At 42.6% G+C, this 25,434-nt stretch overlaps 2 protein-coding genes across 4 annotated transcripts in view; both read left to right on the top strand.

Annotated features, from left to right (window-relative positions):
- Positions 1-25,434, top strand: part of ctxnd1 (cortexin domain containing 1) — a 28,525-nt gene that overhangs the window by 309 nt on the left and 2,782 nt on the right. The window lies entirely within an intron of this gene.
- LOC144458260 (uncharacterized) lies at positions 1,374-12,118 on the top strand. 3 transcript variants are annotated; one of them, XM_078162241.1, is made up of 8 exons: positions 1,374-1,688; positions 8,812-9,002; positions 9,148-9,250; positions 9,339-9,476; positions 9,679-10,088; positions 10,383-10,603; positions 10,710-10,869; positions 11,385-12,118. In XM_078162241.1, the coding sequence occupies exons 5-8, from the start codon at positions 10,037-10,039 to the stop codon at positions 11,519-11,521; spliced, it is 570 nt and encodes a 189-aa protein (XP_078018367.1). In that variant the 5' UTR covers positions 1,374-1,688; positions 8,812-9,002; positions 9,148-9,250; positions 9,339-9,476; positions 9,679-10,036; the 3' UTR covers positions 11,522-12,118. The 3 variants fall into 3 exon arrangements, with proteins under 3 accessions (XP_078018367.1, XP_078018365.1, XP_078018368.1); XM_078162239.1 differs by lacking the exon at positions 1,374-1,688 and adding an exon at positions 7,275-8,718; XM_078162242.1 differs by lacking the exon at positions 1,374-1,688 and having other exon boundaries at positions 8,730-9,002.

The raw sequence follows: 25,434 nt of genomic DNA on the forward strand, positions 1-25,434 counted from the left end.
TTATTACGTTTCTGGAGCCTGTCACTCAGTTTCTTAATATTGTGTGGAAGTTTTTATACTTTTCTATCTCGATGCATCCACATGCACAGTTTATGTTTGATATCAGGTAGATCAAGATTTCTTATTTTTGGATGTTATATCATTGGCTTAACATTGCTCTAATGTAAATATGCATATGGGTGAATTTGTAGTTATTATGCATATTCATAAGTAATTACCCAGACAGCAGCTGACACTGAACCAGATCCGCCTACAAGTCGTGAGATCCGCGTAGCAGTCACACCACCAAGCGCCTCTGACCCAGCTTTGTGCCAAGTCTGGGTGGAGAGACTACGCTGACAGTCGTAATGATACATTCAGCTCCAATCCGTTTCAGCAGCGCAGCCCAGACGCGCCGAAATTCAAATTTTAACTGTCCTTTTTTTAACCACTTCGGCGGTAGGGAGCGGAGCACAGCACAGAGCAGAGCGACAGGACACCGGCAGAGCGTCTGTCATTGGAGTTCTTGGTAAGTACATAACACAATATTAAAATGATTGTAACAGCGTTGTTGTATTTTTTTTTAAATCAAGCAGTAGTTTGCAGCGTTTGTACATAACGTCCTCATTCGTTTCTGTGATAATATTCTAGCCAAACATGGTAATGTAGCAAGTTTAGCTAATAGCCTAGTCGTAGTCGGCAGTGTTTTAATCTAGACAAAGTAAATAATGTTGAATGTAGACTGTAACATAATAAGCTGATATATGATCACCCGACAGGAGAAACATGTGCCCACATTAAGCACAAACACGGATATAAACCTGTAAGCGGAGCTGCTGCTGCTGCTGCTGCTAGCACTGCTAACATTAGCCAGACTGTGTAGCAGACTTGCAGCTAACGTCAGCACCGGGTCGTTACCTGCAGACGCTGTGATCCTCTTCAGTCTGAAACGGTGAAGCATTTAGTGAGTTGCTGTAATGTTTTGTAAGTTAATGTGTACGGTTTGAATTGCATATTTAGCACGCATAGCGCACATTTCAGCGGCATTTAAAGTACGATTTGGCGATTGTTGACTGTGATTAACGGCTTCAGATGGCTTTAAACACGCACAGTATTTTTTCCGGACAGTGTTTAACATTTTAAATTATTATTATTATTTATTTATTTATCACATATTTATTTCCAGAACATAAAAACATTTTTTTAGTTTTTCAGATTGTGTCAAAATAGTCAAACAGATCCATTTTTTTTGTTTTTCTGTTTTTCTGAATAATATTTTTGCCCTTAATACATAGATTATAGTGGTTGCCATATGGTTTAATTTCTTAAAATCCATCGTGGAGTTTTAAAAAGTCCTATTTCATGATTTGCTCTCTTTTCAGTGTTTCCTCTCTTTGTCAGATTCTGTGAACCTGACACAAAATTAGTCAATAAATAGAAATTATGCACTTTATCATGGGTAATGTTGCATATTGTACATTGTGAAATACTGATTCCCACTCCTACTATGAAGTTATTTTTGTCTGTCACTCTGTGACCTAATATTGAAGATATACTTAATACATGGGCACCTTCTGCGTGGAGACTTGAAACATCATCCAGCAGAAATAATAGAACTCTCCCCTTCCCTCCTCTCTTCTCTTCTCTAGTGCTAATCACACTACTACTTCCTGCTCCACCACTTCTCCTCTGACCACCCAAACTGTCACGTAAGTTAACTGGTTTTAATTCTGTTACACTTTGTTTAACCAAGTAAATTCCTTAAAGCTTTGTTAAAATATTGTCCCTCTTATTTTCCTTACAATTTAACAGCTTGGCTGGAAGAATATAAGTGGGGATGGATTTGGGGGTACTCTCTGATGCCACCATTAGATGGAGAGTGCGTAGAGATGTTGAGAGACGACTCAAGGAAATCAGGACCATGCACACTGAAAAATTTGCTTCCCAGTGTTGCAGTCAGGAAAGACAGACTGAATGTAGTGATAGAGTAGCTGAGGCAGTCATAGAAAATATTGGGAGTGACAGAGAGGAGGCTGGAGGGTTGTTGGAGGAGGACATAGTAGAGATGTACACATCACATTTTGACCAGCAGTCCTTTTCGATGGATGTGCCTGAGGAGGAGAGTGACTCGGACCAGGATACTGATGAGACAGTGGATCAGTCATGTAATCTAGGGGCCAGTCTTCATAACTGGGCATTAACATTTGGAGTTTCCCTAGTGGCTCTCACGGCTCTTCTTGGTTTGTTAAGATTGTACCATCCTGATCTTCCGAAGGATGCAAGAACCCTCCTTAAGACAAAGATTACTCACAACATACAGGAAAGATGTGGAGGACTATATTATTACATTGGCATCCTGTCATCTTTCAAACAGAAACTGCACCAGGCATGTGAGTCAATCACTAATGGCTGTACCTTAAAACTACAGATCAACATTGATGGGTTGCCTTTGTTCAAAAGTAGTGGGATTCAGGTGTGGCCTATTTTAGGACTCCTCGTAAGTGTTCCAATTAAGGAACCAGCTGTGATTGCATTGTTCTGTGGACCACATAAACTAAAGCCAGCAGATATATTTTTGAGAGACTTTGTTGTCTTCTGAATACCTTTGTCAAAGCCTCTAGCAAGCTTTGTACAGACATTGGGATCTGACGTGCTGACGTACTGCGGTAAGCGAGTTGTGTCATTTCCGGTGTTTCTGTGACAGCATCTCTGTACTGCTCTGGTGAATTCTGCTAGCCTGCTTTCTCACTTCAGTTGCTTTAACGTCTACTTCAAGTCTTAACCCACAGTGGTTCTGTTTAAGCACTTATAGCTCTCCTCCTTTCTACGACTTTCTCGCTAATGTCTTAGCTGTTGTTTGCACGTTACTAGCCTTGGTAGCTACATTAGCTTTACAGTTAGCGATGGCTTCTCCTTCTGCTCTTTCTTGCTCGGTGTGCCAAATGTTCAGTTATGCCTCTGCCTCCTTTAGCGACAGTGGTAATTGTAATAAGTGTAGCTTATTTGCTGTGTTGGAGGCGAGGCTTAATGAATTAGAAGCGCGGCTCCACACCATGGAAAACCATTCAGTAGCGGTGCGGAGCCACATAGCATAGCCTTAGCCTCTGCTAACTGTCCTCCGGCAACTCCCGTGCAGCCGGGAGGCTGGGTAACTGTTCATGAGAGGCACAGCTCCAAGCCGAAGCCCACGGCTCACCACCAGCCTGTTCACGTTTCCAACCGCTTTTCCCCACTCAGCGACACACCCGCTGAGGATAAAACTCTGGTTATTGGCAGCTCTATTCTGAGGAACGTGAAGTTAGCAACACCAGCAGCCATAGTCAAATGTATCACTGGGGCCAGAGCGGGCGACACTGAGTCAAATTTAAAACTGCTGGCTAAAGCTAAACGTAGATTCAGTAAGATTGTTATTCACGTCGGCGGCAATGACACCCGGTTACGCCAATCGGAGGTCACTAAAATTAATATTGCCTCGGTGTGTGAATATGCAAAAACGATGTCGGATTCCGTAGTTTTCTCTGGACCCCTCCCAAATCTGACCAGTGATGACATGTTTAGCCGCATGTCATCATTTAATCGCTGGCTGTCCAGGTGGTGTCCAGCAAACGATGTGGGTTTCGTTAATAACTGGCAAACTTTCTGGGGAAAACCTGGTCTTATTAGGAGAGACGGCATTCATCCCACTTTGGATGGAGCTGCTCTCATTTCTAGGAACCTGGCAAACTTTATTAGTAAATCAAATCCCTGACAACCCAGAGTTGAGACCAGGACTCGGAGACACAGTCCTATACGCCTCTCTGAGCTTCTAGTTCAGTTACCCAGCCATAGTTTCCATAGTTTTATACAAACGGTGTCTGTCCCCCGACCACCTAAATTATTTAAATCTAAAATTAAACAAAGAGGAGTTGTGCATAACAACCTCATAAAAATTAAAACCTCTTCTGTGACAGAAAGACAAAACAGGAGAATTAAATGCGGACTGTTAAATATCAAGTCTCTATCGTCTAAAGCAGTGTTAGTAAACGAATTAATATCAAATAATCATATTGATTTACTCAGTCTCACAGAAACCTGGCTGTGTCAAGATGAATATGTCAGTCTCAATGAATCCACTCCTCCCAGTCATAATAATAACCACATTCCTCGAGGCAGCGGCCGAGGAGGGGGAGTTGCAGCCATTTTTAACTCTAGTCTGTTAATCAGCCCTAAACCTAAACTAGATTATAATTCATTTGAAAGCCTCGTTCTTAGTCTTTTACATCCGACCTGGAAAACCTCGCAGCCACTTCTATTTGTTATAGTGTACCGTGCTCCTGGCCCGTATTCTGAATTTGTATCTGAATTCTCAGAGTTTTTATCCAGTTTAGTTCTTAAATCAGATAAAGTTATTATTGTAGGCGATTTTAACATTCATGTCGACGTTGATAATGACTCCCTGGCTACCGCGTTTATCTCATTATTAGACTCCATTGGCTTCAGTCAGGGTGTACATGAACCCACTCATTGTTTTAACCATACCCTCGATCTAGTTCTGACGTATGGAATTGAAATTGATAACCTAAAAGTCTTTCCACAGAATCCCTCTCTATCGGATCATTATCTGATTACTTTTGATTTCTTTTTACCCGATTACACGCCACTCAGCAACAGTTACTATACTAGATGTTTATCAGATAGTGCTGTCGCAAAATTTAAGGAAAAGATTACTCCGTCGTGAAATTCAATACCAAGTCCCTCAGTAACAGAGGTTTCCTGTACCGACTTTGATCATTTTGTCGATAGCGCCGTAGGCTCGCTGCGAACAGCACTTGACTCTGTAGCTCCTCTTAAAAAGAAGTTAAAAAAGCAAAGAAAGTTCGCTCCTTGGTATAACTCTCAAACCCGTAAGTTAAAACAAATATCACGAAAATTTGAAAGGAATTGGCGATTGACCAAACTGGAAGAATCTCGTTTAATCTGGGCAGACAGTCTCAAAACTTATAAGAGGGGCCTCCGCAATGCCAGAGCAAACTATTACTCAGCATTAATAGAAGAAAACAAGAACAACCCCAGGTTTCTTTTCAGCACTGTAGCCAGGCTGACTGAGAGTCACAGCTCTATTGAGCCTTGTATTCCTTTAGCCCTTAGCAGTAATGATTTAATGAGCTTTTTTAATGACAAAATTCTAACTATTAGAGGCAAAATTCATGACCTCCTGTCCTCAGATAGTACCTATCTAACCTCAAACACAGCTGTAAGACCTAATATATATTTAGATTGCTTCTCCCCAATTTCTCTTCAAGAATTGACAACAGTGATTTCTTCATCTAAATCATCAACGTGTCTCTTAGACCCCATCCCAACTAGGCTACTTAAGGAGGTCTTTCCTTTAGTTAACACTCATATATTAGATATGATCAATATATCCTTATTAACAGGCTATGTACCACAGTCTTTTAAGGTAGCTGTAATTAAACCTCTACTAAAAAAGCCCACCCTGGATCCAGAGGTGTTAGCCAACTATAGACCAATATCTAATCTTCCCTTTATATCAAAGATCCTTGAGAAAGTAGTCGCAGACCAGCTGTGTGATTTTCTCCATGATAATAATTTATTTGAGGAATTTCAGTCAGGATTTAGAGTGCATCATAGCACTGAGACAGCACTAGTTAAAATTACAAATGACCTTCTGATTGCTTCAGACAAAGGACTTGTCTCTGTACTTGTTTTATTAGATCTTAGTGCGGCATTTGACACAATTGACCATCAAATTCTACTGCAGAGACTGGATCACTTAATTGGCCTAAAAGGTTCTGCACTAAGCTGGTTTAAATCTTATTTATCTGATCGTTTTCAGTTTGTTGACTCAGTTGTATTTATCGATGAAGCCAGAAGAAAGTAATCAATTAACTAAACTCCATAACTGCCTTAAAGACATAAAAACTTGGATGAGCACCAATTTCCTGATGTTAAATTCAGACAAAACTGAAGTTATTGTTCTTGGCCCCAAACAACTCAGAGACTCTTTATCTGATGACATAGTTTCTCTAGATGGCATTGCTCTGGCCTCTAGCACTACCGTAAGAAACCTCGGAGTAACATTTGATCAAGATTTGTCTTTTAATTCTCATTTAAAACAAACCTCACGGACTGCATTTTTTCATCTGCGTAATATTGCGAAAATTAGGCCTATCCTGACCCGAAAAGATGCAGAAAAATTGGTCCACGCTTTTGTTACCTCTAGGCTGGATTACTGTAACTCTCTATTATCAGGTAGCTCTAGTAAGTCCTTAAAAACTCTCCAGCTAATTCAGAATGCAGCAGCACGTGTACTAACAGGAACTAAGAAACGAGATCATATTTCTCCTGTTTTAGCTTCTCTGCACTGGCTCCCTGTAAAATCCAGAATTGAATTTAAAATCCTACTGTTAACTTATAAAGCTCTAAATGGTCAAGCTCCATCATATCTTAGTGAGCTCATAGTGCCATATTATCCCACCAGAACACTGCACTCTGAGAACGCAGGGTTACTCGTGGTCCCTAAAGTCTCCGAAAGTAGATCAGGAGCTAGAGCCTTCAGCTATCAGGCTCCTCTCCTGTGGAATCATCTTCCTGTTACGGTCCGGGAGGGAGACACCCTCTCCACATTTAAGACTAGACTTAAGATTTTCCTCTTTGATAAAGCTTATAGTTAGGGCTGGCTCAGGCTTGCCCTGTACCAGCCCCTAGTTAGGCTGACTTAGGCCTAGTCTGCCGGAGGACCCCCCCCCCCCATAATACACCGGGCACCTTCTCTCCTTCTCTCTCTCTCTCTCTCGTATTCTATTACTGCATCTTGCTAACTCGGCCATTCTGGATGTCACTAACTCGGCTTCTTCTCCGGAGCCTTTGTGCTCCACTGTCTCTCAGATTAACTCATATCGCAGCGGTGCCTGGACAGCGTGACGTGTGTGGTTGTGCTGCTGCCGTGGTCCTGCCAGATGCCTCCTGCTGCTACTGCCATCATTAGTCATTAGTCATACTTCTACTGTTATTATACACATACACCTGCATCTCTCTCTCTCTCTCTGTCTCTCTCTCTGTCTCATTGTGTCATGCGGATTACTGTTAATTTATTATGCTGATCTGTTCTGTACGACATCTATTGCACGTCTGTCCGTCCTGGAAGAGGGATCCCTCCTCAGTTGCTCTTCCTGAGATTTCTACCGTTTTTTTTCCCCGTTAAAGGGTTTTTTTTGGGGAGTTTTTCCTTATCCGCTGCGAGGGTCATAAGGACAGAGGGATGTCGTATGCTGTAAAGCCCTGTGAGGCAAATTGTGATTTGTGATATTGGGCTTTATAAATAAAATTGATTGATTGATTGATTGATTGAGTTGAAAGAGTTACAGAATGGCATTGATTTCGAAGGCAAAAGGATTTTCTTTAAATTGGATTCTGTAATCTGTGATGCCCCTGTCTGGGCTTTTATAAAAAATATTAAGCCTCACAATGGCTATTTTGGATGCGACAAATGTGTGCAGAAAGGACAGTATGTGGGAAGAATGACATTTCCTTTAATCACTTGTCCACTGAGGACAGATGAATCATTTGCAGAAAAACACGATGAAGAACATCACCTAGATGGCCCTAACACTTTCCATGACTTAAGTATAAGGATGGTATCTCAGTTCCCAGGTGATTATATGCATTCTGTGTGTTTGGGTGTTGTAAGGAAACTTCTGAACATTTGGCTTAGGGGGCCTCTCAAATTCCGCTTACCCGCCAGCATTGTCAACCAGATGTCTGATTGTTTGACAGGTTTACGCAATCATATTCCAGTGGAATTTGCCAGGAAGCCCAGAACACTGAGGGACCTTGATAGGTGGAAAGCAACAGAATTTAGGATGTTTTTATTGTACATTGGGCCTGTCATTCTGCCTTCCTACCTGGACACAAACATTTACAATAATTTCATGCTGCTGTTTTCTGGCATTGCCATTTTAGTCAGCCCAACACTGTCTTCATTGTACTGTCAGTATTCTGAGACATTGTTGCAGATGTTTGTGACCCATTTTGGCCAAATATATGGCAAGGACTCACTTGTGTACAACGTTCACTCATTAGTTCATCTTGCTCAGGATGTAAGGCTGCATGGTTGTCTGGATAACATTGCAGCCTTTCCCTATGGGAACCACCTTCAAATGCTCAAAAAACTTGTCCGAAAGCCTGAACGTCCACTTGCACAAATTATACGTCGGTTGTCTGAGAAAACTACTTGTCAGACTGATCAGATGTCATACTCTTTAAAAAGGCCTCACTTTGTTGGACCTGTTCCTGATGAACTTGCCTTTAGAGGGGTTCGAGGGCAATACAGCCAAATGATTACTGACCAATGGACTATCAAAGTTTCAACAGGGGATAATGTGTTCATCATTGCAGATGAAATTTGTATGATTGTTAATATTGTTGAGTGTCATGATGGAATCTATGTTGTATATAGAAACTTTTCAGATAAGTCCACCTTTTTTACATATCCCTTTAACTCTGACTTCCTAAATATTTATAGCGTCTCACAAGTGTCAGAACAGTGCATGTATGCCAAAGTTTGTACAGTTAAGCAAAAATGTGTCCTAGTCCCCCACAGAAGAGGTTTTGTAACCATACCAATTCTGCATAGCCTAAAGAAGTAGATGAACTGGTTTGCTATAGTGGGGTAAGTTGTGGTTAGTTGAGTCGTCTTGAAACATCATTCTACGCTGAACATCGATGTACTAAGTACAAGTAAGTTTATTTCTTTTTGTCGATACTAAAAAATCTTGGTGGAAAAAATAGCAATACAAATTACTCTTTTCTTTTATTTCTCTTTTTTTCTAGGATGTTTCATGTTGTTCAGTACTTTGATGCAGCAAAGTCTGTGGCAGTAGTACCTCAGTCATGGTACAGTGCTGGTTTCACCCTCTGGCCAAATTACACAAGTGATGAGCGGATCAATAAAGCTGTGCGGTGTGCAGAGGCACCTGGACAGAACTGGACAAGGCATCCTGTCAGAGTTTTGAAGACATATGGTAAAAAAAAAAATATTTAAACATCTGGTTATTGTTAAAACTTAATATCTTCCAGAATTTAGCTGTAATTGTGTTTGTCTCTCAAATTAAGATTATGACCTGTAATTTACTAATGTCAATTTTGTTTTCGATGACTACATGTCAGCTTGGCGTGGTATGAAAAAGTCTTTGACCTGTGACACATCTGAGTTGGATTCACATGATGAGGATTCACCGGTTGGCCATGTTAGGAGAACACCTAAACCAATGTAAGAGGGATTCGATGTATTTGTTATGTTTAAATGCATGCGATTTGAACATGATGTAAAATGTATTTTTGTGTTTGTGTTTATCCAGCCACTATTATGGTGATACAGAACAGGAGAGTGACACTGAGTGTGTTCCTAAAAAAAATCCATAAGCCATATCCCAAAAAGGCTCAACTCCAATAACACACCCTCAGCAGTCATCAGCATCCCCATTGTCATCACGAAGGTAAATATAACCACTGTCTGATTTATCATATTAGATTAGGGTGTTTTCTAATCCTGCAAACCAATCTTTTGTGTGCATTTAAAAAAAAGATTTCTAAACTGCTGAGCTGTTAATTTTTGTTTTTTTCTCTGCACTGCATGATATGACACTAATATAATAGGTAGGAAAATGTACACAACGCCATTTATTTTTGTCCTTTCAGCAATGCACCCTCTACAAGGCCATCTTCCTTTGCTGCACCTCCACTTCCACCACAGCCACCTCCAGGGCTATTTTCCATTGCTGCTCCTCCACCACCACCTCCAAGGCTATCTTCCACTGCTGCACCTCCACCATCACCATCTCCTCCAGGGCCATCCGCTCATGCTGCACCTCCTGAGCTCCCTCCTCCTGAGCCGACACTCACAGAGCTGACCTCCTTCGTGACTTCTTATACATCATCCTTCCATCCATCACCTCCTGGGCTGTCCTCGTTTGCACCACAACCTCCACTGCCATCTTTTGAACATTTCCATTCATCTCAGTCCACAAATCCTTTGGAAACCGCCTCGGAAGTGTTCATGCCCACTTTAAGAGCTGGCCGGTCTGGGAGGGAGCCAATTCCCTGCACACGTAAGTGTTAACTAATCCCTCACCTGATGCAATATTGAACTGATCATTTAAACTCATACAATTCTGAATCCTATCAACAAAAATGTCATAGATGAATTAAACACTGAAAAAATAACTTCAAATTTAAAAAAAAAAACATTCAAAAACTGATTCTAAAAGAAACAGCCTAACTCAAAATTAAGTCAGTGAGATTTTTGTCTATAATTTAAAATGACTTGTTTTCCATAGAATTGTTTTGTTTTGCTCTTAGTATCCTCATCGTGACCTCTCTAAATTTTGATGTTCTTTTTGTAGCTGCCGAGCTCCACATGCTCACTCTTTTGGAGAACCTAAAACACCAGCTTAACCAACAAAGTTCTGTGATGAATCTCCTCATGTCACGACTGAACGCTGCACGTGAACCAGCATCAGAGATGCCAGACGACATCTCCTTTCCTTTGAGTTCACTGGCTGAGGTGGACTGTTTTGAGGACTGGCTCAATGACCCAGCGAATGCTATGAAGAAGAAACAAATGGTATATATCTTGCAAACACCACATTAGTTTATATTATGTACTCTCTCAGTGATTACTTTCTTACTGTTTTTTTCTTCGTTGCTAATTCAGTGCCTTATTTTTACAGGTCGCTGTGCTGGCCTCTTTTGGGGGACGTGACATAAAGCATGTCACCTGGAATATCCTGGCACACATTTTTTCATCTAGTGTTGCCAAACAGATAAATTGGAAGGGAGTTAATAATAAAAAGAAGTTCAGTGAGATGGCAACCAAGGCTCTCCTTGCACGTAAGTGTGAATTATATACATATTGCTCCTCAAAATGTCAAATGTCCTCAGCAAATCTAGCCCTGTGTCTTTAGTGGACTTGAGACCAGAAAAAATTAATTCTGTTATTGTCTAAGTAAGGTATAATGTATGTAGTGAGCCAGTGATTACTAAAAAAATAACTCCCAACAGGGAAATGGAACCCCGATGCATATGCATTGTCTGTTTTCCATAATTTTACCCAGAGTGTCATTGACAAAGGTGTGATTGGTGTGAATGGTAATGACTCAGGCTATATCATATGAGAATACTGAGCAGCTTGAGTTGTCTGCCTGAACCAGCTTGCGGGGGTTGCCTGGTTTCTAATACAGAGCTTTTAACTTCTCCTAAAGTCACAAGATATTTGTGTAGTTTACTATTTCATACAAAACTGCATTGTGGGATAAAGTGACAGAAATCAAAATGTTGAGTTGGTCGTTTCTGGACCATAACCTTTTGTTTGCTCTGTGTGTTTTTCTTATTTTAATGTACTGTAGGGGCTGTGCGCAAGAACCATCAGGGGGAAAAGGCAACGGACATGGAAATAAACCACCATTCCATCAGGTGGTTTAATTTGGCTTCTGACCGTGGGGGTGGCCGTAGACAACGGTCACAACAAACTATGTCCCAATGAACTATTCCTAAGTGCCCATTCTGGACTGTTTGACTGTTTGACACCCTTGTGACTAAGTGCCGGTGGACTGTTCCTAATGGTAATGTTTCCTCTGTGGTTCGTGCTCAGCCTCAGCTTGCATGCATGCATGCATATGTGTGGGTAATTCTGACAAAGAGAGCTGTTTGGTGTTTTCATGTACATGTAAGTTTGACAAAGAGCTGTTTGGGTTTTAAATGTACATGTAAGTCTGATGGAGAGAGCTGTTTTGTGTTTTCATGTACATGTAATTCTGACAAAGAGTGGTTTGGTGTTTTTATGTACATGTTCTGACAGAGAGCTATTTGGTGTTTTACATGTAAGTCTGACAGAGCTGTTAGGGTTTTAAATGTACATGCAAGTCTGACAAAGAGAGTAGTTTGGGTTTTAAATGTACATTTAAGTCTGACAGAGAGAGCTGTTTGGTGTTTTCATGTACATGTAATTATGAAAAAGACCCTGTTGAGTTTTACAAGTACATGTAATTCTGACAAAGAGAGGTTTGATGTTTTTATGTACATGTAAGTCTGACAAAGAGAGCTATTTGGTTGGGGTAAATGTAAACCTATAAATAAACATTTTTTGAAGACAAATGTGCATTTCTTTGTGCTGTATGTGTACACATTTGGCCCAGATGTAAAATAACGGATCTGTGCCAGATCCGAACCAAATGTCATAGAGCTTTATTAATTATGCAGGGCCACAACTGGCCCAAGTCCGTTCCAGATCAGTAATCCGTATCTGCGCTGGTATCGGGCCATTGTGAATAAAGACCCCGGTGCAGACCCGTTTGGCGGATCTGCACCGAATGTTATCCACAGTCTGGCGCAGATCTGCCACAGTGTCATTTTGCTGTCTGGGTATGTACATATTCAGCAATGTTTATTATTTTATTTCAGAACCACATTAAGGCACCTTTGGAAATTGCTGTGGGTGATTGTGTGTGGATGTGCTGTAAATGGTGACGAAGCCTCTATATAAAGTTCTTAAAGTCAGCTTCAACTGCATCTGTCTTTTACTGGACATCCTGCAGCGTGTTTGAATCCTGTACTAACCAGCATTAGTTATAACGGGTGAGGGCTACATCAGCCAACCATTCAGACGGGCAAGAGCTAACCGTATTTTTCACGGATGACAACATGATCATTTAAAAAAGTAGCAAATTCAGCTCAATAATAACTGTCAAGTTGCAAGTCACCCATTATTAGCTTGAGCATGTTTACATTGCAAAAATTAGCCTAGCGGCTAGTGGACTTTTTCTGTACTCATAGCTTAACAAATGACATCTAACATTATACTTTTTCTTACTGTGGCAGAATGGCTCATAGATCAAGTAAAGCAGCGTGCACCTGATGGTTTACTTAACGCAGGGGTCCTACTTCGCGACCAATTCATGGAGCATGTCCTCGACAGCAGAGTTGGGTACTTTGATTACTTTTTGCAGTAACGAGTAACCTAACGCATTAGTTTACTGTTTGAGTAATCAAATACTTAAGTACATTTTCAAACAAGACATCAGTTACTTGCGTTACTTTTATATGTGCACTTGTATATGTTTTCAACTCTGTTGATTAAAAAATAATAATAATTATCTGTGTTGATTAAAAAATGATAATAATTTAAAAAAAACAATCTATTTCCTCTTCCTCCGCTCCGGCTACGCTATTCCGGTGGCGGTCAGTTACTTACCAACATGAGTGCCGTTGACGAGGCTGCGAAAGGTGCGTTTCAGGCTTGGAAATATTCCCATTACTTTACTGTAGTCGGGGAAAAGACAAGAACTTGATGGTAAAATGTAAGCTGTGTGCTGGGAATAATACCCTCTCGACGGCAAAAAACTCCAATTCGAATCTAACCAAGCACCTTAAAGCGAAACGCAGCGCGACCACATTGGTAGCCGCCAGGCCTCCCCCTGAGCAGAATGCGGGTCCTTCAGCTCCCAAACAGCAAAGAATGTCTTTTGCTTCTAAAAACAGAGAAAACATCAGTTCAAAAGAAGTCATGAAGCTTGTCACTAGCTATGTGGTAGAAGAAATGCTGCCAATGTCTACGGTAGAGTCCAAAACTTTCCACAAGATCGTCAGTAAAATCCCCACAACTCAAAAGATGGAGGGCAAGGACTTGCTGACAGACAGGTGAGGTCAGACTCAGGACTTGCATTATGCCTGGTACACACTACAGGACTTTTCTGCCCGTTCTGAAAGTCACTATGTCACATTACACGATAAAATCATGCCGTGACTTGGCCGGCAGACATGACACACTACACAATGGTCCATATCAATTATCCCCGGTCGTCTTTCACAGTGTGTGTGTTGTCATCAGGTTATTCTTGCTCTATTTTTATTACTTTTACTATTATTTCAGTCACTGTGTCTCCCCACGTGCCAGCCGACATGTTGTTGTAGTCACCTAAAAGCGTCAACAGATGGCAGGAGCTACATTTGAAGCACCGTATGTAAACATTCAAGCTACTGTCTGTATCCTCCACAACCAAGTTCATACAAATGTTTCAGAATAAAAGCCTAATTAGAAAATGGAGGGATTCTCTCAGCGGAGGTTATAAGCTTTTAATTTGAAGGAAATCAGGAAGTGTTTAGTTTGAAATGGCAGCGCGATGCATTCACTTTATGAAGACAACGGGAGCAGATAAAAAGTAAATATATAAAGATACAGAGGAAATAATAAATAACGGACCGTCTATAATGTAGTCTGTTTCACATAGTTGGTAGCCTCTGCAGTTGTGGTGAGTAAAAGCCACTATTTGTTAATGTTATTATTACACTCATTGTCCTTTATTCATTCTGATATCATGTAGTGTGTACCAGGCATCACCTATTCTAGAATGGACTCTGAGATTTGTTTCACTTGTGAAGTGTAGTACTAGTAACATACCAATAAATTTCATTATTATAATTCTTTACAGGAAAACATTTGCTAAGTACCTGGAACGAGAAACAAGAACTATGATTACCCGCTGGATTGACCCCTCCACTCTGCAGCACAAGAAAGCTGCTCTAGCGTGCAGAATAGTGAAAGGGAGACATACGTATGGCAAAATTGCCACTGAGATTGAGCAGATACACCATTCATATGGCCTGGGCGGTAAAGTGACAGCTACTGTCACTGACAACGGTTCCAACTTCGTTAAGGCCTTCCAGGAGTTCCGAAAACCAGATTCCAACTCAGATGAGGAGTACGAGGAGGTCGCTGATGAAGATGTGACATTTGCAGACCTAGACAACTTGCTTTCCACCAATGACGACGACACATGTACGTGTGTTCTCCCTCCACACCACAGATGTGCGTCGCACACACACTGAACCTAATATGCGTTGCAGACATAGAAAACTGGTCATCAAATGGTGAAGCCAAAGCAGTGTACCGAAGTGCAATCGCCAAATGCTCTACAGTCTGGACCAAAGCCAGTAGGTCAACTGTGGCAGCAGAGATCACGGAGTTTAGCAAGCGGTCGCTGCTGGTGCCATGTAAAACCCGGTGGAACTCTTTCTATAATGCCGTGCGCAGGGTCACCAACATGTCCCTACCAGACCTGAACAGCCTGTGCACCCGGCTAGGCATCAGGTGCGTCACAGATAAAGAGTACCAGTTTTTGAAGGAGTACTGCATAGTCCTTCAGCCACTCTCTAGAGTCTTGGATATTCTCCAAGGGGAGAACAACTGTTACTTTGGAACCATCCTGCCAGCTCTCGAGTCCCTGATGACCAAAACCCAAAAGCTGAAGGACAGCCTCTCCCGCATGGCATCAGGCCTGGCTGATACCATCATCAAGGTAGGCTAAATAATTTTGATCATGCTTGCCAGATGGCAGCTATATTCTAAAAATAAAATGTATGATTTATAACCTGTTTTCATAATACTACTGCCATTTAAATTTTAGGTTTAGAAGCCTATGCAGTATAAAAATACACAAATATAGGCTAGCCTAAATAAATAAATAAACATGCATACACTTTTTTGAAGTTTTAGCCTAACAATATACTATTGATATATTTTGTAGGCAGTCAAGAAATGGTTCGCCTCCACGCTGGAGAGTGAGGAGGCCTTGCTTGCTGCTGTGACCCGTCCCAAGTTCAAGTTGCGCTGGATCAGGGACCAGGAGCAAAAAGACAAGGCCAAAGCGCTGCTCGCTGCTGAATGTCATGCCCACCTCTCGGGGGAACTACTGCCGTCAGCTGCACCCACTGCGTCCGTGAGAGACCCAGAGGATGACTTTTTCACATTTCCAGAAGACACACAGCAGGTTTCTGCCTCAGAGGACATTGAGATAGCGGAGTATCTGCATTCTGGGCATGATATAGACGTGTTAAACAACCATCCAATGATCAAGAGGATTTTTCTCAAATTAAACACCCCAACTCCGTCCAGTGCGCCCGTAGAAAGGCTTTTTTTTGTCAGATAAACGCTTTCAAATCCTCCTTCTCATGCACTATAACCACTACTTTATCAAAGAAGGCCAGTAGGCTTAAATAAGATCACTGTGATAGCCTACTATCAATAGGCTCTAATAGTTGGTTGGTGAAAGTTTTGTTTTATTTTGGTAGGCCCAATCAATAAGGACTGTATTAGAAGAAAGTCAAAGTAGCCCACCATTATTTGTGTGTTTTAGGCTTTAAGTAGCCTAGGCTGTCTTTTTATTTTATTTTAAGGACTTCTGAATTTGATGCATTTTGGCATAATTTGTAGGCATATTTTTGCGATTGCAAATGTATGTGTTTTTAGGCCTAGTTGAGAGACATCCGTGACCTCTAATAGACAGTTTGATTTTTCATTTTCTTAGGCCTATATTCAATAGGAACGTTTGGGAAAATTGAAGTTTGGCTGTTCTGAAATGCCATCTTGTTTCTGCACTTTACACATGTGCACTCAGTCACTCACTGCACAGCAGCACTGAGTTTGCCTTGAATGTTTAAAAAATGTAGGCCTAGGCTACGCCTGAGCCTTGCATCCTTTTAGAGGCAGCTGTGATTTAGCCCCTTTATCAAGCTTTTGGCATGTCTGTCAAATGTTTATGCCACTTTTTATTATTTAGAATAATAAACGTAAAGGGGGTATCATATTGTGTCAGTGAGTCAGTCTTTCTTTCATGGTATTCATTGTTATGCTTCCCCTGGAACCTTTGGCCAGCAAGTTTTTCCGCCCGGATTCATTTGAATGAAGGACAACAATATCACGGTGAACGGGAATGAAACGTGATTTAACAGCAGAATGCCCTTTTCACGGCGAAAATAATAAGGTAAGAGAGAGATGGAAAAGATTTCTGTTGTCTTTGGGCTGTAGCTCTCTGATGCTTTGTGGTACAGTGCTTTGGCGCATATGTGTGGAAAAAGCGGAGTCTCAGCTTTCATCTGAGAAGAACGGCGTGTGTTTTGCATAACGTCCGGTCGAGTTAGGCCCGAAATATACCGAGTGGGTCGGGATATTGTAGCTGTATGGAGTTGGATTTGTTGTTGTTTATTTAGTTGTTGTTTGAGCTGTGTTTGGAGCATATTTTTACAGTCTTGTAGCCCAGGTTCTGCTGTTTAATTTGATGTGCAACATCAGTATATTCGTCGTGATCAGTGTATTGTTTCACACTGTGCTTGCAAAGTCGCTCTCAAAGTTCCTCAATTGGGTGACTTTCAGACTCAACAGGTTAAAAGTACTTGAGTTACTTTTCTCAGAGAGTAACGTTGGAAGTACTTTTAAAGTAACTGAGTTACTTTACTCAGGGTGTAGTAACCGGTTACTTTATTTGAAAGTAACGCAGTAACGTACTTTGATTATTTTTAAAGTAACCCTTACCCAACACTGCTCGACAGTGCTCTTTGCAGAGAGTTAAAGCGGTTGGTTCATTGCCAGCCCTCTGCTACCTTGTTGGAGTTGCGTACCGAAGCTATTAGATGGGAACGAGAGGGTCTTCCAGGGGGTCCAAGAGAGCGTAGCCATTCTCTCCCAGCCGTGTATGGTCTACAGTATGGGGTGCAAAGCGGTCCTCGCCCAGCTCCTCCCACCACCTCAAAGGGGTCAGAACAGACTGTGGTTTCCTTACAACCCCTCTCACTGCAGTTTCGGCCCAATTGCAAGGGCCCTGTGATTTGTCGAAGGTGCCAACGGCTGGGTCATTTTGCTATGGAGTGTGATGGGGAACGGGCATTCCCCCAACTCACGCTAGCTCCGCCCTTGGTCTGAGCTCTCAGGTGGCTAGGCCTTCCCATTCTTCTGGTCAGTCGGAAAACTGAAGCCCACTGAGCTATTGAGCCACAGCTCAGGTGGGGAGTCGACGGGCTCACAGGAAGGGACTATGGATAAGTTAATGTCATCTTGCCCACACCTCGATGTCTCAATGGGTGGTGTCACAGTCCCGTGCTTGGTGGACACTGGATCCATGGGCAGTAGTCCCTGCACCTCCCCGATTGTCTTGGTCAGGAAGAAGGATGGCAGCCTACGCATGTGCGTGGACTATCGCCTTCTTAACAGCAAGGCTAGGAAGGATGCCTTTGCCCTACCTCGTATTGAGGAGAGCCTCGATGCCCTTTCTGATACCTGCTGATTCTCCACTCTGGATTTGGCCAGCGGGTACAACCAAGTTCCTGTAACTGAACAAGACAAGCCCAAAATGGCTTTCTGCACGCCTTTCGGTCTTTTTGAATGGAACTGGATGCCGTTTGGGCTATGCAATGCGCCAAGCACCTTTCACTGGTTGATGCAAAGGATGTTTGGGGACCAGCAGTGTCAGTCTTTGCTCCTCTACTTCGACGACATCATTGTGTTCTCTTCTTCCATCGCCCAGCACTTGCAGCGACTGGAAGTGGTTCTTGCCCGGCTTCAGAAAGAAGGTTTGAAAGTGAAATTGGAAAAGTGTGCTTTCTTTCAGAAAGAGGTCAGTTACCTTGGGCATGTCATCTCAGGTGAGGGTGTGTCCACCAACCCCACAAAGATCGAGGCGGTTGCCAAGGGGAGCGTCCCCACCAGATGACTGAGCTGCGTCCATTCTTGGGGTTCGCCAGCTACTACAGGCGCTTTGTGGAGGGGTTTGCCCAGCTGGCTGGCCCTCTGCATAAGCTGGTGGCAAAGCTTGCAGGCAGCCAGTCCAAACGAGGGCAGAAACAAGATCTGGGTTCTGCATGGACACCGCAGTGTGAAGACAGCTTTGAGGCCTTGAAGGCAAGGTTGGTTTCTGCCCCAGTGCTGGGGAGACTGACGCTAGTCATAGTGTCGCGAAAGGTTCGGGACCATTGTCACACAGCTTTATGGGCCACCTGCTTGCATCTAGGCCAAACGAAATTGTTGCACTTGATTTCACCATGTTGGAGCCCTCCCGGAACGGGCTAGAAAACGTTCTGGTGATGACAGACGTGTTCAGCAAGTACACTGTAGCTGTCCCAACTCGGGATCAGCGTGCTTCTACTGAGGCTCAGGTTCTGCTGAATGGTTTTTCAGGTTTGGTGTTCCGAGTTGTATTCACTCGGACCAGGGTCGGTGTTTTGAGAGCTCTTTAATCCAACAGGTCTGTTGTTTGTATGCCGTAGAGAAATCTTGCACCACCCTGTACCACCCTGCAGGCAATGGACAGTGCGAGCGGTTCAATCGGACCCTCCACAACCTTCTACGCACACTGCCAACGTCACGGAAACAGGATTGGGCCTCCTTTCTTCCACAAGTGCTGTTCTGCTATAACACCACACAGCATCAGGTCACACGGGAGTGTCCATTCTTTCTGATGTTTGGTTGCAAACCTAGTTTACACGATTGCCCCAGTGAGTGACTTGCAGAAAGTACGCCATGTGCATCATGACATGTTGAAGGCCCAAGTTGGGCCCACGCCTGCTGCTCCGCCTGTTACGGATCTGCCGCCATCACCAGCTCCTATGGGTAACTCATCCAGTGATGATGATTTATGGCTGCTAGTTCCTGAAACTCCTTTGCCATCTGCTGTGGCTAGAACTCCTGGTCCCATGGAGCCCCCTGCTGTGACTCCAGTCGGAGACACACCTATTCCTGCTACCCCCTTGGCACAGGGCAGACCCCCCTCAATGGATCCTTCCCTGCCCTCAGCAGGTCCACCCTGTGATAGCCAGCCAGCTGTGCATCGGACAGGACAAATCACAGCTGGTCAACATTCTAGTGTTCATCATCTTCCCCGGCCAGTTGGCAACGAAGCTGCTGGACCGTCAAGGGCTGTGTCTAATGTCCAGTCTGCCTTCTACCGGCCCTGGTGCTAGCTCACTGTTCTGCCCTCAGTCCATTGTCGGGGTGGCGATGCAAAAGTGCGGGGTAGATGTGGCAGAATGGCTCATTTCAGCCTCTTAATTGTGTGGCAGGATAGGTTTTTACTGTCACTTTCTGCCCTGCCCACTGAGTGCCACCAGCTGGAGGCAATTACTCAATTGCACGTTGATTGCAGGCCACACCGTGCCTTGCTATATGTAGGCAGACCTCCCCTTTCCTCGGGTTGGATCTTCCTAATCTGCACTGGAGCCGGTGTCCACGGCAGTGGCGTGGTTTGGCATGGTCTGGTGTGGCTGTTCTGATGCCATTTGGATCGTGTCTCCTCTGTGGTGTTAAGCGGAGCTGGCCTGTCTGCTGGCTGGAAATCTGTGGCTGGAGTGTGTGATGCGGCCTGTGCGCTGCCTGGGCGTAACGAGCCCACGGTCACAGTTGCTGTGCTGAGTGAGTGAACATAGCGTTCCCCTCCCTTCACCTGGGAGACTTTACCTCAACATACCTGCCAGGCTGCCCACCACTGTGGGCGGCTCGCTCTCCAAACCGGGCCTCCGCTCTGACATCTATTGCTGTTCTGTCTCCAACTAGTGTCACTGTCTCCAACTGGTGTTGCTGTCTCCAATTGGTGTCGCTGTCTCCCATTGCCTTCGCTGTCTCCGCTGTTTCCAGTGTGTCGGCTGTTTCCACTTGTTTTCCAGTTTGAACCCACTTTCTCTACGCTGGCCTGTGACGGACAGGTTTCAGCACAAATTAATGAGACACCCACCCAGCAAAGTTAATTTGATTTAAATTATTTTTGTTATTTCTTTTTGTGTGTTGCGTTTAGGGTTTGTGTAGATTTATATAACGTTGTTTTGTTTTGCAATTATCGTGTCTGTATTTAATCTAATTTGATCATTATTTAGGGCTTAGCATAGGATTTGTTTATTTTGGGGTAATTCTGAGTCATCTTTTTGGGTTGCTAGCCCTGCATTGAATTTTATGAGATAATTAGTGTTTAATTTTGGGTTTGTGTATCTGTACTATTGAGTTACTGCTTTTTCATTGTTAATTCTTGTTTATTGTTTTTGTTTTCTTCATTTCTGGTTGGGTTAACTGGGATAGGAGTAATTCTTTGAGCACTGCTCACCCTAACCGTAGTAGTATTGGCTTAGTACATGCCTGGTGAACAGTCCATTTTTTGCCCCCCCCCCAGTATTTGTTTGGTTGACGGTCTGCCTTCTCTGCCGCAGAATAGGAGCTGCTGGGTCCAAGCTGGTGACGGACGGTTTCCCCTGGTGGTGGCCCCTCATTTTTCCTTTGCAGTGGTGCATTTACGGTATTATTTGGTGTGTGGTTGTTTTCACGTGAGGTGTGTATCATTATGGTCCCTGCCCTTTACCTTAGTCCGTCCCACTTGCTAATAACCCTCAGTGCAGCAAATTGTATGTGAGTGGCTGGCAAACCTTAGTTTAAAGGGGCCCTTGGGACTGTGCAATATATTTTCATATACTGCTATTTCAGATTTTATTGTATTTGTTGTTTTTACTATCATTGTTGTTAATAAAGTCTGTCTATTTTTGGAAATACACGTCTCTGCTCAGCGTTTGTTTGAACTTGCGTGACCTTTTCCTGTTTAGTATCAGAGGTGGTACTTACTAATAATTTCCTGGGGGGGAAGTTCCTCTAGGTGGCGTTGTCGGATTCTAGCAGAACTAAATTATCTAAATTTAACCCTCGCTGCCTTGCCACATTACTCACCATTGGTTTAAGTCACTGTATCTCCCTACAGAAAAGTTCAGGTAACATTGCGTCGTGTTTATCTGGTAATGGCATTGTTAACATATGGCATATGCTTTGTCCACTGACCATATTTTCTCCCTAATCGAAAAATATTTCCATTCTGCTGATTTAATAATAATTTAATAATTGTTATCCTCATCGTCTTTCTATCAGCTGCTTGCTGTCTGCCTGCCGCCTTGACTGTGACATACAATTTCAAAATAAAGACGTAACCTAAAGATGGATGATATGAATTGATGTTTTTACTTTGCAGCAATGATATGGGATTGTTGATCGTTGGATCGATGGATCATTACACCCCTAGTAGACATATTCATAGTCAACCCTTCAATGCATGGGTGTTTTTTCAAACATTCCCACATACCTTGGGTCTCCAGCAACCGGCTTTTATGCAGATTGAGGCATATATTACAATCAAGTATTTTCACCATTTATAAATGTCAGAAAAATAGTTTTTTTTTTCACTTATTCATATATTCATATATATAATCATCTTAACCCCTTACATTTCATATTTCTACTGTATTATCTGACACATAGGCCACTGTAACTTCTCATACACTGACATCTACCAAACCCAAATTAGTCAGCACAGTAATGACAATTTATATTGTGGTCATTGTAACATAGTTGTGCGTGCTGCATACACTGCTACACTATTTTGCCATCAGATTAGCATTTTCAGATTTTTGTGGAGATTAAATGGTTCTGACTGCCTGTTAGAGCATCCATCAGCATTTGGAAGTCTGTGATGTATCACTGCACTATAGGTTTACTGTGTGAGAACAGAGCATGAGTGGAGCGGGTGAAAATTTCCGCTCCTAGCTCGCAGACCTGTCACTTTGCGCCGCTCGTCCGCTCCCCTTGGTTCTGCGCATTCTTCGCTCCGCTCTGCTCCATCATAAATTTTATCCCGCTCCACTCGCTCACCACTCCGCTCAAAAAAACTGCGTCGTACTACCCTAACCTGTAATCTTCTATTCACAAATAAAACGGGGTCTGCCCATTTTTCCAACAGCCCATTGGTCCGACATCCCATTGTTCCGACCATATTAAACCCATTGTTCCGAAGTCCCGTTGTTCCGAAATCATCATGATGCCCTGTGGTTAAGGTCTGGTTAGGTTTAGGCACAAAAACCACTTGGTTAGGGTTTGGAAAAGATCATGGTGTGGGTTAAAATGAAAAAGAAAGTGGCAAACACATAAGCTGTGAGCCTACTTCGCCTCAAGCCTTTCCCAGCTGACCCAGAGCCGGTCGCAGCGCACCATCAAGGCAGAAATACGCCCGCCGGGAGCTGTTCAGCACCGCGGAGAGCTCCCCACACAACCCCGACCCCAGAGTTAATAACAGGAGGTTATGGTGTTTCATTCTCTCCTCTCTATGACGCTTGTATCCTGACCAGTAGCCTACTTTTGTTGCGTTGCTGATCCTCTATGGTACACAAATAGGCTACAGTAATAATCACATATCGGAACAATGGGACGTCAGACTAATGAGAGGTCGGAACAATGAGAGGTCGGAATAATGCTACGGCACCAATAAAACATGAGCTTGGTCGATTCTCCGGGGAAGCCCTCTCCCCGCAGTTAGGGACCGTTCTACACGGTACCGCTGGCAGGGTGGAAATAAGTCAAAATCTAGAGGAGACGGACCAGGTTAAGCGGCCGACCTCCGAAGCCCTCTCGCCTCTCCCCGCAGTTAGGGACCGTTCTCCAAGATACCGCTGCTTCTCTTCTCAGTTTCTTTTCTGAAGTACACAGTAAACTCCATAGTTTTGAAAGAAAATAGTGTGGGTGTGCGCAGGTGCAAAGATGCATTCTGGGTGGGGCATGAGCGACTGGAGCGAAATTGGAGCGAGAGATAAGGCTCCACTCCACCTTTTAAAAAAACACATGCTGTGTGAGAATAAACAATCCAGTCACCAATCGTTGGAAGCTTAACTAAGATCATTCGCCTGTATGCAGTTACACTGAAATAGAATAAAGATATTTATACCCATAGAAGACCATCCACAAATATGTACCACAAAATAACTTAATACAAACTTGTATTTTAAAATTATACAAACAAAAATATGGTGATTTGCAAATACACATAACATACGCTGTAAACACAAATTTTAATTTCACATAACAGTGTTATAGGTTTTTTAAATGTAAATGACGGTGGGCCTAAGTGCTCAACGCACTACAAATAGCCATAAAGCCACACCTCTGTGCGATTTAGCCAACCACTTATAGACTCTGGGATTCCCATGTTTGATGAAGCTTTGTCATGGAAACATTCTTTGGGTTTAACAATTTTGACATGGGTTCTATGCACATTCAGTTTCTTTTGTTAAGAGTTGCTATGACTTAACAAATTCCAATACTATAAAACTTCAATTAGTAGCCTGCATTATTATTGCTTGAATCACTGAACTTATAATTGGGGCAGACATCTATATGGGGCACGCCTTTCATTCCTTTTACATAAAACTGTTGCTTAGCAAAGATGGGAAATATGAACTTGTATGAAACTTAGGCTTCGAATAGCCACACCACTTTCTCTTGTTTAAACAAAGTTCATAATTTGGATTAATTTTTTAGAAACGTTTTTATGAATACAAATAACTTACAAGGTAATTGACGACTGGACACATGTTCTGACTTAATCACAGCTTCAGAGGAAGAGAGTCACCACCTGTTTTTTTTTTTTGTCATGCTTCTCTGGTGCTCTTGGTTTTAGTAAGAGAAAATGAAGTGGGCTAAGGATGTGTAGCATCTCCACACTGACAAAAGTTCAAACATTTATATTTGTATGTGTGATCTAAACAGTTAACTAATGTTAGCTCAAGTGGGTAGTCAACAATCCACTTTTATACATCCAAAGAACTTCTATAAGGGCTAGTAAAAGGGACTAGGCGTTTTACTGGGACTAGGCTTTTAATTGAAGTTTCATGGCATTTAAATGTAGCTCTTAAAGCTCTGGCTTCTCATTGTGTTTGCCATGCCAGTGGTGCTAGCTGGAAATGAACTGGGTTAGTCTGGTATAGTGCAAATTGAGACTTGCTTAATTGACAATAAGAAAAGAGTCAACTTTGTCTTGGCACACATGACTGAAGGAAAGATGACGTGAGTGTGCAACTTTATTTTAACTAAACTTTTTTTTTTTTTTTTTTTAGATACTGAGAAGTTATGTTTTGTTTTTGATACATGATAGGGTAAATTCTAGTACAACGTGCACAAACCTGGCAACCTACTAGGTCACAATCATGGAGGGGGCAGTCTAAATATAACAACATTTGGATTCAAGGATGTGATGTGATGATCACCTTATACTCATTCCAAAGTCCTCAAATACCAACAGTTTGTCAGTGTTTCAGCATTAGACACTGACGCCAAAGCTACCTTTCGCAATGTTATGATTTGCCATTGGTCAGCTGGACAGCACCTGTCACGGCAGTATGATATGAGTCAGTTTGAAACGTTGCCAGTAGCAAGGTAATATAAGGAGTTAAAAAGGACCTATATGGTGGATGGGAATGGTGGTGGATGGATACAACAAACCTGGACTTTTACCAAGGAGGCTAGTGTTCGCCTCCAGTATGAATGTAGAGCTAAACCATGATGTTTTTTGTCAACCTAACCACATACCGATGTTGCAGTATCTGGAAATATCAACAGCACATGGATAACTAGTGGATAATATGTAAACATGAAAGACCACTGAAAAAGCAGCGATATGTGATGACTCAGAGTCAACGAAGGATCCTCAAACAGCTGAATTTCAAGGAGGCTATGTCATCGAACCCTGTGGAAGGACTGTTCCAATGTCAAGGATCCTTCCGAATTTCACCGAGGACAGAGTACTCCTTTCAGAGAAATTCCAAGGATGCATATGTGTA

This window comes from Epinephelus lanceolatus, chromosome 2, assembly GCF_041903045.1.
Source record: "Epinephelus lanceolatus isolate andai-2023 chromosome 2, ASM4190304v1, whole genome shotgun sequence".
Classification (NCBI taxonomy): domain Eukaryota; kingdom Metazoa; phylum Chordata; class Actinopteri; order Perciformes; family Serranidae; genus Epinephelus; species Epinephelus lanceolatus.

What these genes read in the sequence shown, in the direction of transcription:
- LOC144458260 (XM_078162241.1), top strand. Translation starts at nt 10,037, where the DNA reads ATGCCCACTTTAAGAGCTGGCCGGTCTGGGAGGGAGCCAATTCCCTGC. An exon ending in GGAGCCAATTCCCTGCACAC is followed by an intron (nt 10,089 to 10,382) that starts GTAAGTGTTAAC and finishes TTCTTTTTGTAG; the next exon opens with CTGCCGAGCTCCACATGCTC. An exon ending in CTATGAAGAAGAAACAAATG is followed by an intron (nt 10,604 to 10,709) that starts GTATATATCTTG and finishes TTATTTTTACAG; the next exon opens with GTCGCTGTGCTGGCCTCTTT.